The sequence below is a fragment of the Pseudoliparis swirei genome, chromosome 10 (genome assembly GCF_029220125.1).
Source record: "Pseudoliparis swirei isolate HS2019 ecotype Mariana Trench chromosome 10, NWPU_hadal_v1, whole genome shotgun sequence".
Taxonomy (NCBI): domain Eukaryota; kingdom Metazoa; phylum Chordata; class Actinopteri; order Perciformes; family Liparidae; genus Pseudoliparis; species Pseudoliparis swirei.
Window position 1 is genome coordinate 16,928,297 of NC_079397.1, and position 15,000 is coordinate 16,943,296.

The 15,000-nt window shown below is 45.8% G+C and overlaps 2 protein-coding genes across 7 annotated transcripts in view; one reads left to right on the forward strand and one right to left on the reverse strand.

The window, feature by feature from the left end:
• LOC130200303 (HMG box-containing protein 1-like) overlaps positions 1–2,819 on the reverse strand; it is an 8,967-nt gene extending 6,148 nt beyond the window's left edge. For 2 of the 5 annotated variants that reach the window (XM_056424465.1, XM_056424464.1), the window contains exons 1-2: positions 1,582–2,819; positions 506–604 (exon numbers count right to left, since the gene is read on the reverse strand). In XM_056424465.1, coding sequence (XP_056280440.1) covers positions 506–604; positions 1,582–1,675 — 193 coding nt within the window. In that variant the 5' untranslated portion in view covers positions 1,676–2,819. The other 3 variants (XM_056424467.1, XM_056424466.1, XM_056424468.1) reach the window with 3 other exon arrangements.
• A 486-nt stretch (positions 2,820–3,305) lies between these two features.
• pik3cg (phosphatidylinositol-4,5-bisphosphate 3-kinase, catalytic subunit gamma) overlaps positions 3,306–15,000 on the forward strand; it is a 14,322-nt gene continuing 2,627 nt past the window's right edge. For both annotated transcript variants that reach the window (XM_056425271.1, XM_056425272.1), the window contains exons 1-20: positions 3,306–3,442; positions 4,651–4,873; positions 5,303–5,474; positions 5,564–5,826; positions 6,451–6,537; positions 6,622–6,722; positions 6,796–6,965; positions 7,959–8,146; positions 8,777–8,884; positions 9,763–9,850; positions 9,937–10,357; positions 10,434–10,532; positions 10,675–10,810; positions 11,388–11,453; positions 11,574–11,717; positions 11,815–11,896; positions 12,373–12,476; positions 12,571–12,717; positions 12,799–12,889; positions 13,428–13,558. In XM_056425271.1, the coding sequence (XP_056281246.1) occupies positions 4,658–4,873; positions 5,303–5,474; positions 5,564–5,826; positions 6,451–6,537; positions 6,622–6,722; positions 6,796–6,965; positions 7,959–8,146; positions 8,777–8,884; positions 9,763–9,850; positions 9,937–10,357; positions 10,434–10,532; positions 10,675–10,810; positions 11,388–11,453; positions 11,574–11,717; positions 11,815–11,896; positions 12,373–12,476; positions 12,571–12,717; positions 12,799–12,889; positions 13,428–13,558 (2,814 nt within the window). In that variant the 5' untranslated portion in view covers positions 3,306–3,442; positions 4,651–4,657. The remainder of the gene's footprint in view (positions 3,443–4,650; positions 4,874–5,302; positions 5,475–5,563; positions 5,827–6,450; positions 6,538–6,621; positions 6,723–6,795; positions 6,966–7,958; positions 8,147–8,776; positions 8,885–9,762; positions 9,851–9,936; positions 10,358–10,433; positions 10,533–10,674; positions 10,811–11,387; positions 11,454–11,573; positions 11,718–11,814; positions 11,897–12,372; positions 12,477–12,570; positions 12,718–12,798; positions 12,890–13,427; positions 13,559–15,000) is intronic.

A 15,000-nucleotide genomic window follows, 5' to 3' on the forward strand; every position in this document is an offset into this window, starting at 1 on the left:
CTAGTATTACCATTTATTACATGTTAGATTCACATAGTGATTAACTTAGTGGCATTAGTGTGGAGAGTAATGATAACACGCATGAGATGGATCAAATATAAAATCACCTTCCGAGGCCAATTAATATACTTTGAGTGTTTTCAGGTACTTTTCCCAAGCTAATATTAGTACATTCTGCTTAATATTCATATATTAATATAATTAGTAAGTCATCACCTATTTATAATGATTAGTATATAATAATAGGCCAGTTGGTTGGTAGTTTGGGCTATTATGAGATGCGTAAGCTGATGCAAAATGTTAAACTGCAAAAAATGTAATAAGTCATCAGGGCGACTACACGTTTCAATGGAATGACCGTGTTACCAACAGGAAGTCTCTTGCGAGTCAAGCCACAACCGAAATACCAGATCAGTGGGATATCTTTAAGAGCGCTGCGTCAGACATGCGCAGAAGCTGCGCAAACATGCGCACGAGCTGCGCCGCGCGCCGCTGTGGGGTTTACCTGCGTGTTCGCCCTCGGGCTCTGAATGCCGCGCGCTCTGCCGCGTGCGGTCAGCGGACAGCGCCGCGGGGGTCACCACCTCCCACACCATCGCGGGAACTGAAACGGACGCACAGCCACAGCACGTCTCACCTCACGTCGTTATTTGTTTTTGTTATATTATGTATTATAAATTCAATTTAGGAAATGTATAGGAAAATATTGAGGAAATGTATAGGAATATTATCTTACAGGTACAAGCTAAACAGCATTACCAGACTCCCGTGAGCACCCAATAACGCACGCAAACACACACACGCGCGCGCGCGCACAGGAACTTGATCCTCCGCAACGTATGGCCAGGGTGACGTAAGGAGACATAGGGTGACACAAGGCCGCTTATCTAATAATACACCGAGGCTCCCTCAGAGCTCCACTTCCGGTTGGATATTATGGGATGCGACATGATTACATCTTCCCATGTCCATATGATAAGAGGCCGTTTCAGTCTTATGTATGTCTCGATACTCCCGTCATGTGACTCCCCTCTTGTTTATAAACTTTTCAGATCCTGCACGCGCATGCGCACCTAGAGGCCCATTCATTCAATGGGCAGCGATAATACGTTTGAACTAAGTAGTTCAACACGGGACCTAAAGCTCACTGACCAGCGTGACGTCACCGCCGCTGTCCACGTTCTCACGCGACCATCAACGTGTTTTGGCGTTATCACGCAACAACAACAAAGTCCCGTTGAGAAAAGAAAAAAAAAAAAAGGAGAAGTTACGTCGACGAAAAAAATAAATAATAGAAAACACGAAACAAGAAAGCGCTCGCGACCGTGTTTGTCACGCGCCAGCGAGAGAACAATAAACACGGTAACACCGACGAGCCATTAAACGCAGTGAGAACAAAACAACTGCGGTCCGCGGAGAAGCGCAGAGAAAACTGCTTTTATGGCGAAAAGTCCACGTTGTCAGCTCCACGTCGCGCCTCGCGCGCCGAGTTCCGTGCGCAATCCTCCGAGTGGCGTGATTACTGGTCAAAATCGACACTTTAAAACCGTCAAATGATTTCAATGAAGTTACCTAACTCACCCAAACAGTCGCCTTGTACGGGAAAGGGGGCGGGTGTAAACACCGTGTCCTCAGCGCTCCCATTGGTCAGACCCGCGGCCTCCCTCATCCTCATTGGTCGGCTCCGTGCAGCTCGTGCTCGTCACAGTTCTCACCACAACAATAAACCCACGGGTGGGTTAAAACGATGAAAGATGGCTCCACAAAAAGAGAGGAAAACAAACAAACATCTGGTCTCCTGTTTGTTGAACATTGTATTTTTGCATGATAAGCAAAGTCAAGCTTCTTGTTTTTAGTCCTAAAGACTTAAGGGTTAGTAGGAAGTGTTATATTCCTGTCTCACTAAGTGGTCAAATGGGCTGTACAAAATAAACTGAATTGAATTGAAAAACATCATTTAATATACATAGTTATAACTCTGGTCTATTCATAAATCCCCGTTGTTATTTTAGGAGCCAAGACATTCAACACGGTTTTAAGAAAACTAATGCACAAGTGTATCTGCCGGGTTGATGACTTCGAAAATGAGATCATGTTTTTATCAAATATAAAATGCAGCACTACACGATACCAGTCCCAGCTGTGGAGGCACTGGTACAGCTGTCTATTTATAAAGCATGTGCAGTTCTTTGTTGTTTTTTACTTGTGATGTTGTATGTATTTTATTATATTTTAATGTGTTGTACTATCTGGACCTTGAATCTGTTATAAAAGTTAATATATGTATTCAGATTATGTGCTTTATGTCTATACCGTGTATTTGTATTTATTATTTTAAAACAATAACAACAAAATAATAATAACATGAGACAACCCAGCTGAAATGTTCATTGTCCCGTTTCCATATTTAAGCCGGAATGCAAACATGAAAAACGTGGGAGGAAAGAAAAAACACGAAAGCAGCAGACAAGTAGACAAACCGCCTTCAGCGCAGTTCACACACATCCAAGACAACGAGTACAACAGGTAGTTTAAGTCAAGTCAGAGAGGTCAGAGGACAGAGAGCAAATGGCCTTCGGCTGTGTTTTCAGACACGTGTTTGTAACCCTTGGATAACACCTGTGATTCCCTTCAATAAACCCTTTTGTGTAATTATACATGTGTCACTGCTGCAAGCAAGGTGAAGGGTGAGGCCGTAATTATAGGCCTCCTCTCATTTAGACACAGGTAAAGTGGCCTAAAACTACTCAGGTAAAAGATGCTTTGTAATAATAAGTATTTAAGAAATACATAGCATAAGTAACTGTGCAACAACAACAACAACAACAACAACACGTCAACAGAGCACTGAATAATGATGGCAGTAAGAAAGATATTCCACATTTCCCTTTTGAAGTTTCGAGTTGTCAACAGTCTTCTGCTCCGGAGGCGACGCGCGACGTGATGTTTACTGCCCCCCAGTGGTCACTGCGGGGAACTGCGCCAAAGCGGCACACGTCAAGTTGGAGAAGATTACACTTCTGGTCAATCCTTTCAAAATAAATCAATGAACACCAACGATAAAACGAAATATTATAAATAATCCTGAACGTACATCTGAAATGTATTAACATACATTAAAGCTAATTCTGTATAGTCGCATTATAATTATTTTATGTGGGAATATTTATTCTTAATATTAATATTATTTAGTTAATAATGATAATAATAACTAGTGTTAGAGTTGTGGTAGTTTATTTTGAAGAGCAAAACCGGAAGTCTCGTTTCCGTCAGCCCAGGAGCTTGACGACCTTTCCTGAGTAGAAGCGCAGCGGACTTTCACGAACTTTCCCCACATATTTTAAAACATATTTGGGCTTCCAGGTCTCTTTCGTGTCGCATAAATGCCGAAACTCTACCGCGAAGCTGCGGGTTTCGTTGCCGGCTGCGTGCGCGTACCTTGGTGAGTCATAAACAACGTTTATTCGTGTTCTTGTTTGACATAAATTGACGCCTCTCCCTCCGATTATTACGGTAGAGCCGAACCGTTACATTCTCCGTAAAGTCTTAACCAGTTACTAAAGCGTCTCATTTACGCCTGTTTATTCGTTAATTTACGGGTAAAGGCACACAGACAGTTTATGGCTGGTTAAAATATACCACTCTGGCGTTTTATCCATGCCAGTGTTACGGTTCAAGAAGCGACCGTGTTAACTGGTGACCGTTGAACCAACGGTCCGTTTTTGTCGTAGTTATACAGCCGTTGAAAATAAGAAGAGAACACGTAGCTTCACAATTTGTATATTATTAAGTATATGAGAGGGGTTTAAAACAATTAAACCAAGCGGCATTCTCGAGAACAGCTCTAAGTTACGTGAACAGTCTTCAGTTAACACGGCCGCCTGTTAAACCGTTACACCGGGTCGAGGTTTTGCTTCCTGCTTTTTCGAAGCTTCCTCTGCTGCCGTTACAAGAAGCAGAAGGGAAACTCCGTTTAATCCTGTGATATGAGATCACGAGTTAGTTAAAAAACAAGAATAAACTTCATAAGCCTCTGCTTCTTGTCTATTCCTAGATTGTGTAATATATATGTGCTTTATTGCTCTAGAAATGAGTTTCATTTGGATTGTCAAATGTATTTTTAGACACTGCAGAGGAAAACAAGTATTAATAGTAAGATTTCTCTTGTTTTCTTGGCTCGATCTCTTCTTATATCACTGTGTCAACATCTCTGAAGCATCCCCGTGTGTGAGGAGTGGCTGCTTCTCTTTGTTTTATATGAAGTCAAACTGAATATCTTTGGGGTTTTAGACATAAAACATTTTTATTAACAAAATGATCGAAAAATGAATATATTACGAGAGAAAAATAATGCACCGATAAATAAATTAAGAAAAAAAATCGTGAAGGTACATGAGATTTAAAAAAAACTATATTTAAAATTAGCATCCATTAAAAAAAATCATTTAAAAATAGAATATAAACATAATTGTATATATTCTATATTTAAACAGACACTGATGGCACAGCGCTGTGTATTTAACCAACCATGGCTAGTTAGGGGGTACTTGGCTGAACAACATATTTCAAAGGGGGTTCATCACTGAGAAAAGGTGGAGAACCACTGAACTAAGATGAGATGAATAGGATCCTCCGTCTGTGCCCCTCCAGCTAGGCGATGGACGGGCAGCAGACACAGGTGAGCGACGAAGAGCCCGAAGTCCCGCGAGAAGACACCCGGAGGAGGAGGAGGAGGAAGAAGGCCATCTCGGCGTCCTCCTGCGCCTCCATGGATCAGATCACCGTGGAGTTCGTCCTGCCCACCGCGGCGCGCGGCGGGGGCGGCCCCGACACGCTGCTGCTGGAGGTCGCTGGGAACTGGACGGTGGAGCAGGTTCACCTCATCTTCTGTTCTAGAATCGACTCTTCTACCTGTGCGTTAGGGATGTTAAACTGAAAAAACACTCATCTTATTGATGATTCATCATAATAAATGTTTTTAAACATTTTTTCCCCCTTGCCTGGAAACCAATTCAATTCCACGTGCACGCATACGCTCATACATATACATCTGCCTTCATCAATGCATTTAGTTTCTTTCAATAAAAAATAAAATTAATTCATAAAAATACACACATGTACACATGCATTTTTCTTTCTTTCTTTTTTTCTCACAATACTCTGACTTTATGATGTCGTCCGCACTGTTTCATCGTCCTCTAGGTGTTATGTCTTTGTTTTGTCTTTTGTCTTATAATAAAAAAAATACCAATAAAAAAAATAACAACAGAAAAATAAATAAAAACATTCCGTTTGCCCGCAGGTGAAAGCTCAGGTGTGGCTGAAGGCGGTGACTTTAAACCTCTGCCCGGACTTCTACCAGCGGTTTTCCCCCGACCACTGCATCCTGCTCTACCAGAAGAAAGGCAACGTGTGTGAGATCTACGACAAGCACCAGGTGTTCCAGACGCTGGACTGCATCCGCTACTGGAGAGGTACCATTCGGCGACACGCAGCGCCATTACATTCTTATTATCCTTTTGCGGTGACGTGAAACTTCTTTGTTGTTGTTGTTTTTTTAAAGCCCTGAAGAAGGACGTGGGGCGGATCCAGCTGGTCCCCCGCCCGCAGCCCTCCGACGAGTCCCTGCAGTACCAGCGCTACCTGAACTGCCTGATCGGCTACGACGTCACCGACGTGAGCAACGTGCACGACGACGAGCTGGAGTTCACCCGCAGGAAGCTGCTGACGCCGCGCCGCATCGAGCTGTCCGAGCGCGACGCCAAACTCTACTCCATGGACCCCTGGGTGACCCGCAAGCCGCTGCCTGAGCACCTGCTCACCAAGGTGTGTGTGTGTGTTTATTTACAATGAAAGTAAAGCAAAGCAGATGTGAATTGGGATTTTATTTATATATATATTATATATATATATAAAAAAAATATATATATATAATATATATTCTATATATATATATATATTTGTATATATATATTATATTTATATATTATATATATGAATTGGACTTAGCCCTAAAGCATCCCCTGCTTTATGGTCCGTTTAACTCTTAATGGACCATCATTTACTAAATGAACATCACGCTGTATTGAAGAAGACTTGAACATTGCAATTAAGACCATAAACATAAAAAAGTAGAGTTATTTTTTATAGATGTCGATACAACCAGAGGAGTCGCCCCCTGGTGGCCATTAGAAAGAAAGCAAGTTTGAGGTCACTTCAGTGTTGCTTCACTTTTTTAGACCCCAAAGGTCTAAAAGCCAACGCTGCAGATTTAGTTCACGACAGTTCTGACCCATGTCCCTGAAGTATGCACGTCTCACGAGGGCCTTGCCCGTGATCTGGTGGGAAAGTCCATTCTCTTCTTCGATCTCATCCCGCCGTTTTTTGAAACAACCTTGATTCATCACCTTCCCATTCACTTTTCCTCGGTTCCTTCGCTCCTCCTTCCAGGTCAGCAACGCTCACGTCCTGTTTGTGATCCACATCCGCACGGCCAGCCAGACCATCAAGGTCGCCCTCGACGACACGCCGACGCAGGTAGACGAGCGCGGCGCCGGAGACGCCATTCCTTTCTCTTCTGTCGCGGTTCCACTTCCTGACAACTTTTCCCGTCTTGTTCAGGTGTTGGCGAGCTTTTTCGCCAAGACGGCGAGCAAGAGAGTTTTGCTGGGCATCCCTGACGGCGTGTGTGAGGCCGACTTTGTGCTGCGTGTGTGTGGAAGGTCGGTGGGAGGTTCAGACGGACCGCAGCTGGTCATACAGCGAGATGGTCATCATGAATATGTTGGCACACAGGGAGGAGTACCTGTACGGGGATGAACCGCTTCAGGACTTCAACTGGATCCGTCAGTGTCTGAAGAACGGGGAGGAAATCCACCTGGTTCTGGAGACGCCCCCTGACACGGACCTGGATCTGGTCCAGAAGGAGGACTGGGCACAAGTGGACGACTGCACCGGAGTCGCAGGTAAGCAGTCACGCTTCAAGCTTGGAGGAAGGCAACGATGGAGAAACCAGGAGGAGGATTCTAGAACTCAAAAGAATGCCAGCCCAATCTTTTTATTTTCCAATGGAAGTAGCTAGCAGCTCCAAAAGTCGCTAAATCTGACCAGAAAGTCGTGATCACTAATTGTCTTTCAATGGAATCATATCGGGATGTATCGAGATATTGTGAGACACAATTACGTCTCCTAAATTGATTTTTTAAAAATGAAATAAGCACATCCGTAAGTTCTTAACAAGAACATTTGGTTGCAGTATGGTGATATATTATGTTATCAAGATACGTCCTACACGGTGATGGAAGACTTGAGCCATGTCTCCCCTCCCACCTCTGACAGCCCGTCCCTTCAGGCCTCCCCCAAAGCCACTCCCTCTTCCAGGAGAACCAGAACCAGGACTTTTAGACTGTAAAGGAAGAGCTTTTTTTAAGGGATTCTGGGGCTCAGAAACACTACCACCTTCTTCCACCGGGGCCGCCAAAATCCAAGAATGGACCACCATTTACGAAATGAACATCACGCTGTCTTGAAGAAGCCTTGAACATAGCAATTGAGACCATAAATTCATGTTTACAATGTTTACTGAGGGAATAAATAAAGAGAAGTAGAGTCATTTTCTATATACGTCTTTACAACCAGAGGAGTCGCCCCCTGGTGGCCATTAGAAAGAAAGAAAGTTTGAGGTCACTTCAGCATTGGCTTCACTTTCTAGACCCCAAAGGTCTGAAAGCCAACGCTGCAGATTTATTTCACGACAGTTCTGAAACGTATCACTGTTCCTTGCCGTAACTGTAACTTATCTGCGTGTAATTTAAAAGATTTAGGCGAATGTTGGCTTATTCCAATCCTGTGATAACCACAGAACCGTATTTAATGCCTTTAAATGGTGTTTGATGATGTAGGTAACCCGAGCGCTCCTTTTAGAGGTAATAATTGTGCCGCTAACTCGTCTTCGTCAGGTACCCACGAGCAGCTGACCATCGACGAGAAGGACCACGAGCGGGTGTTCACCATCTCTATGTGGGACTGTAACAGGAAGTTCAGAGTGAAGGTGCTGGGTATCGACATCCCATCCCTCCCCAAAATCCCAGAGTTCATTGTCTCCATAGAAGCCAGCATCTTCCACGGCCAGCAGCTTCTAGCCCAGGTGATCCAAACGCTCAAGCACGTACAAAATATATATAATCAATCTCCATTTATGGCCTGCTACACACGTGCCTTTCATCTTTTACAAGTTCACCGAGGCTGCTCCTTTTGTTCCATTACTCGTCTTCACAATAAAAGCATTCAAATGAATTCTATTGTGAAGTAGTAACGGAAGGACATGTTCAATTCAGTTTATTTGTATAGCCCAATTTCACAAATTACAAATGTTAAGGCGGATGGTAAATTAAACAGCAATGCAGGAGTACATGTTGTGAATCTGTTGTGCGTGAAGGTATTTAAACACCAGTGGGGGGAATGGTGGACTCCAGCACTAACAATATGGAGAATGCAGTATGTAAACCCATCGAATGGATACTGCTGCAAAAAATGGTGACCGTTATGCAGTTTCATTTTATGAAAGTTGCCTAGTTTTGGAGATCTCTGCCTTTTACTATTTCTTTATTTTGGATTAAACTTTCCCTTTAAGGATTATCACTTAAAACTAAATTCAGCCTGAGAGCTGAGAACCACATCTCTCTCAGTTGAATGTTGGCATTGCAACCTACACTTTCAGGGAGCACTTGTTTTCCAAAACACAGGAGAGAGTTTAACCCGACCTTTACTGTCCCAGGAGAGGACGTCCTGTAAAACCTTCAGCGAGGAAGTGCTGTGGAACTGCTGGTTGGAGTTTAACATTAAGATCAAGGACCTGCCGAAGGGAGCGCGACTCAACCTCCAGGTAAACGTTTCATTCACGACAGATGGGATAACTTCATAGCAACAATCATTTGTCCATTTCCAAATGAAAATAATTTCTGCAAATGAAAGAACTCCATTCCTGACTGTTGAGGTGTAATAATATATTGAGTATTGTGATATGATTTTGTGATACCGTTTCAATTCTCTAAAAGAAATGGTCGACTTTCGTCAAATAGTTTCTGTGGTTTGTCTATTATATGACAATTGTCCTAAAATTAGGTTTGAAATATCAAAATATATTGCCTTGCGTACAGTATCGCAACATATTGAACCGTTTTATATCGCGAACATGTCATATCGTGATACGTGTCATATCGTGAACATGTCATATCGTGATACGTGTCATATCGTGATACGTGTCATATCGTGAACATGTCATATCGGGATACGTGTCATATCGTGAACATATCATATCGTGAACATGTCATATCGTGATACGTGTCATATCATATCGTGATACGTGTCATATCGTGATACGTGTCATATCGTGAACATGTCATATCGGGATACGTGTCATATCGTGAACATGTCATATCGTGATACGTGTCATATCGTGATACGTGTCATATCGTGAACATGTCATATCGGGATACGTGTCATATCGTGAACATGTCATATCGTGATACGTGTCATATCGTGAACATATAATATCGTGAACATGTCATATCGTGATACGTGTCATATCGTGATACGTGTCATATCGTGAACATGTCATATCGGGATACGTGTCATATTGTGATACGTGTCATATCGTGATACGTGTCATATCGTGAACATGTCATATCGGGTTCCCTGTCATATAGCGATACGTGTCATATCGCCACATTGTTGCCTAGTTCTACGATCTTCCCCACCCAGGTGGTTTGTGGGAAGCAGCCCCTGACGCCAAACTCCAAGGGAGCCTCCGCCTACCAGGACAACGCAGCAGGAACCGGCATCCATGACGGTAAGGCCGGCTAACACTTCCTTTTGCCTCCTCTTATCCTTCCGACAACCCGTCCGAGCGAGTCCGCCTGTGCGTCCGTCCCTCAGGGAAGACCAAGAGCCGCCTCCTGTACTACGTCAACCTGCTGCTGATCGACCACCGCTCCCTGCTGCGCCAGGGCGAGTTCATCCTGCACATGTGGAAGATGCCGGAGAAGAGCGAGGAGAGCAGCAGCAGCATCAACGCCGACAAGCTCACCTCGGCCACCAACCCGGACAAGGCGTCCGCCATGGCCGTCGCCATCCTGCTGGACAAGTACTGCTACCCGGTGGTGCTGCCCAAGAGCCGCGACGTCGGCGGCCGCGGGGCCGAGGAGGCCGAGGGGGGCGAGCGCGGCCAGCGGGAGATGCCCAACCACCTGAAGAAGCAGTTCGAGGCCATCGTGGCCACCGACCCCTTGCACCCGCTCAGCCCCGAGGACAAAGAGCTACTGTGGCACTTCAGGCACGAGTGTATGCGCGACCCCAGGTACTTTCTTCACGCTACTACAGCAACAGAAAACGGGCGGTGCACTGTTCCATCGTAACCGTGAGATCGTCTTCAGGGCCTACCCGAAGCTCCTGGGCTCCGTCAGGTGGGGGAGACAGGAGGACGTGTTGGCGACGCACCGGCTGTTGGAGCGCAGCAGCGCCTGGGACAGCAGGTAGACGTGGCGTCAGGGTGGGAAATGTGATTTATGGGGGCATATTTTGCCCCTTTCGTCGTGATACCGGGGGCAAAATGATATTTCATGTTTTGCCCTTTGCCCTCGTGTATTTCCATGGCGCCATCGACCTGTCCTCCAGCGGCCTGGACGTCGGTCTGGCCATGCAGCTGCTGGACTGCCACTACTCGGACACCCAGGTGCGCTCCATGGCCGTCAGGAAGCTGGAGACTCTGGAGGACGACGACGTGCTCCGGTACCTGCTGCAGCTCGTGCAGGTGCGCCCTCCTTCTGTTCCGTGTTCCGGCGCCGACCGAGCGCCTCTCCTCCGCTCCGCCGCGATTCACCGGAGACGCGCTGCATTGTTTGTCACCTGACGTGTTTCCAAAGTTTTACATATTAATTGTGAGCTGAAGCCCTTTGGCCTGATAGGGAAATGAGTCTCTGCTTCCTTCTGTCAACATTTGAATAGCCGTCCTGTGTTGTGAGCACAATGAGCTCCGTGTTTTCTTTTTACTGTCCCCCCCCGACTCGCACATTCAATTACATTTATTTTGTATAGCCCAATATTGCAAATCACAAGGAGCAGTGTGGGAGTCAGAGGCCCCGAGGGGTGATAGGCCCTAGCGGTGGTAGGTCCCTAGTGGTAGTAGGTCCCTAGCGGTGGTAGGTCCCTAGTGGTAGTAGGACCCTAGTGGTAGTAGGTCCCTAGCGGTTTCAGGTGATCATGCACTCATAATGAAAACATTGTTATGGATATTATATCCTATTTCTGTCAATAGGCTTTAAAACCTTTATTCATGCACTTCATAATTTACGTGTGTGTGTGTGTGTGTGTGTGTGTGTGTCCGACAGGCGGTCAAGTTTGAGCCGTACCACGACAGCGCCCTGGTCAGGTTCCTGCTGAAGAGAGCTCTGAGGGTGAGCAGGACCAACGTGTCTGTTCCTCACACTGATCCAGTGTGTGTGTGTGTGTGTTCCTGTGGTTTCCGTCTCTCTGAGCCGTGCCTCTCTTCTTTGTGCCCCCCCCCCCCCCCCCAGAGTAAGCGTATCGGTCACTTCCTCTTCTGGTTCCTGCGCAGTGAGATCGCCCAGTCCATGCACTACCAGCAGAGGTACGCCGTGCTGCTGGAGGCCTTCCTCCGGGGCTGCGGCGAGGACATGCTGCAGGACTTCAGGAAGCAGGTGAGGCCGGGAACGCCGCGCCGTGTAAGATAGAACACAAAGAAAAAAGGGCCCCGGCTCTCTGAGTCTCTGACGCGGCGAGGTGACGCCTCTCCAGGTGGAGATGACGGAGGCTCTGCAGAAAGTCACCCGGGAGATGAAGGCCATGTCCGCCGACAAGTGTGACATCACGGCTCAAGGTGAGCGGGGCTCCGCACGGCCCGCCCCACCGGGGGCACACCTGCTCTGGGTTACGGCGCGGTCGCTCGGGTGATTTCATCTTTTGATTGATTACACCAATTCAGAAGGGACATATTATACATTTGTTTATTTATTAGGAGTAAATTCAGTCAAGAAATAATAAAATTGGCTTCATTAGGATAAAAATGCAATGATAATACTCTAAGAAATACGAATGCAACATCTAAATGGCTTATTTGACTACACATTGAGTATTTTTACTTCTATACTTAAAAGTTTATTTTCTTGATTATATACTCACACACTTTTACTGAGGTAAGATTTTAAATGCAGAATAAATCGTGGTTTAATCACTGTTGCACACTAACCCGCGATATCCAGCTCCCGGCAAATCCCTCTATCGCATGAGCTGTAGCCAATCAGCACAGAGTAAGTAAGTTACATGTGTGTGTGTGTGTGTGTGTGTGTGTGTCAGTGGTGTTCCAGCTGCGTCAGAAGCTGGAGACTCTGCAGCTGTCGGGTTTGCCGGAGAGTTTCAGAGTCCCTTACGACCCTGGACTGAGAGCTGGAGCCTTGATGGTGACACACACACACACACACAGATGTACACACATAAAACCACATTTTGAAGTGCATAACTCCAGGTATGAACACCGCCTTGTGCCCGGTGCAGATCGAGCAGTGCAAGGTGATGGCCTCCAAGAAGAAGCCGCTGTGGCTGCAGTTCAAAAGGGCCGACCCCACCACCCTGTCCCGAGACCCCATCGGCATCATCTTCAAAGACGGAGACGACCTCCGACAGGACATGCTCATCCTGCAGGTGAGCGGCGGCTTTATCACAGAGGAAGAGGAAGAAGAGGACGAAGAAGAGAGCCTGAGCTTCCCTCTGGTGTCCCTTCAGATCCTGCTGATCATGGAGTCCATCTGGGAGGCCGAGACCCTGGACCTGTGTCTGCTGCCGTACGGCTGCATCTCCACCGGGAACAGAATCGGTCAGAAACATTCAGCGAGAGAGCAAATAGTGTTTTATTGTCATCGGGCTTCGTACGGTCATGGAAAACCTGGAAAAGTCATAGAATTTTAAAATGGTCATTTTCAAGCCTGGAAAAGTCATGGAAAAAAACTTAGATCATAAAAGTTTTGGAAAAGTCCTGGAAATGTTGGTATATTCACATGTTCATTTACACCGAGTTTGAAATAATTAATATAAACAGATTGATTTGCACATAAAGAATAAACATTTATATAAGTGTTTAAAGGAATAAACATGAATAGAAATGTGTATTATTTTAATCAAACTATTGTCTCATTCATTTGTTTCATTTAAGTTAAACTGTATGCTTTGGAATTCTCATTTCTTGAATACAAAATTCTCTAAATTGTTCATGTTTATACCGAGATTTCAGTTTGGTCTTGGAAATTTGGTTTAAAGTCCTGGAAATCCATCGGTCAAAATGTGTCAGAACCCTGTGTTATTACAGCCGGTCTAATAATAACTGTAATCTGCTCTATTTCTTTAAACGATTGCAGGTATGATTGAGATCGTGAAGGACGCCACCACCATCGCCAACATCCAGCAGAGCGTGGTGGGAAGCACCGGGGCCTTCAAGGACGAGATCCTCTCCCAGTGGCTGCAGGACAAGTGCGTCAGCGAGGACAAGGTGCACTTTGGTTTATTTGACAGGGGACAGGCAGGGCTGGTACCGGCATGGAAAAGTCCTGGAAAAGTCCTGCAATTTGTAAATGGTTATTTCCAGGCCTGGAAAAGTCCTGGGAGAAAAAGAAAATCCCCTCTTAGTATGAATCTATCACAATGTAATTCTACATTTACACGGTAAGGCGACGCGACCAGATGTTTGTGTCGTACGGTCGGGATGTGGTGGAGTTTGATACCAGGGTTCGTACGGTCATGGAAAACCTGGAAAAGTCCTGGAGTTTTAAAATAGTTATTTCCAGGCCTGGAAAAGTCCTGGGGGGAAAAAAATCCCCAAAGTTTTGGAAAATTCCTGGAAATGTTTTATATTCATGTTTCATTTACGCTAAGATTTAAATAATTAATATGCTTTTACAAAGAAAGACGCTCTAAATATAAGCCGGCAGACGCTCTCTCATACTCACATATTTTCGCGCTGCAAGTGAATGCACCGTAACTGAAAAGACATAAATGTTTTATTCTTTTAATCTAAACTATTGTCGCTCATTAATTTGTGTTATTTAAGATTATATACTGTATGCTTTGGAATTCACATTGTTAGGTTAAATACGACATTTTCTCACTTTTTTCATGTTTACACTGAGATAAAAAATAAATAAAGTTTGGTGTATGAACCCGGGACATTAATAACAACCTGTGTGTGGATGAGTTCATCCAGAGAGGAGCTTTTATAATCCGTCCTGAAAGCTTCACGTTGACGTCCATCAGGCGACGACTCCCTTTGTCTCCAGCTGCATCGGACAGGAAGGAAGCAACAAGGGGGCTTCCTGTCTCACACACACACACACACACACACACACACACACACACACACACACACACACACACACACACACACACACACTGTGACTGCTCTGACACCTGCAACCCCTCCCCCCCCCCCCCCCCAGAAACTTTTACCCGCCAGGCAAACCTCTGGGTCGCGGCCCGTTGTATGACGGCATTCTCTCTCCTCTCTCCTCTCCCCCCCTCTCCTCTCTCCTCTCCTCTCTCTCTCTCCCCTCTCCTCTCTCCTCTCCTCTCTCCTCTCCTCTCTCCTCTCTCTCTCCCCCTCCTCTCTCCTCTCCTCTCTCTCCTCTCTCCTCCCTCTCCTCTCCTCCTCTCCTCTCTCTCTCTCTCCTCCTCTCTCTCTCCTCTCTCTCCCCTCCCTCTGTCCTCCCTCTCTCCTCTCTCTCCCCTCCCTCTCCCTCTCTCTCTCCTCTCCTCTCTCTCCCTCTCTCCTCTCTCCTCTCCTCTCTCTCTCTCTCTCTCCTCTCTCCTCTCTCCTCTCTCTCTCTCTCTCTCCTCTCCTCTCTCTCCCCTCTCCTCTCTCTCTCCTCTCTCTCCCCTCTCCTCCTCTCTCTCTCCCCTCCTCTCTCTCTCTCTCCTCTCCTCTTCTCTCCTCTCCTC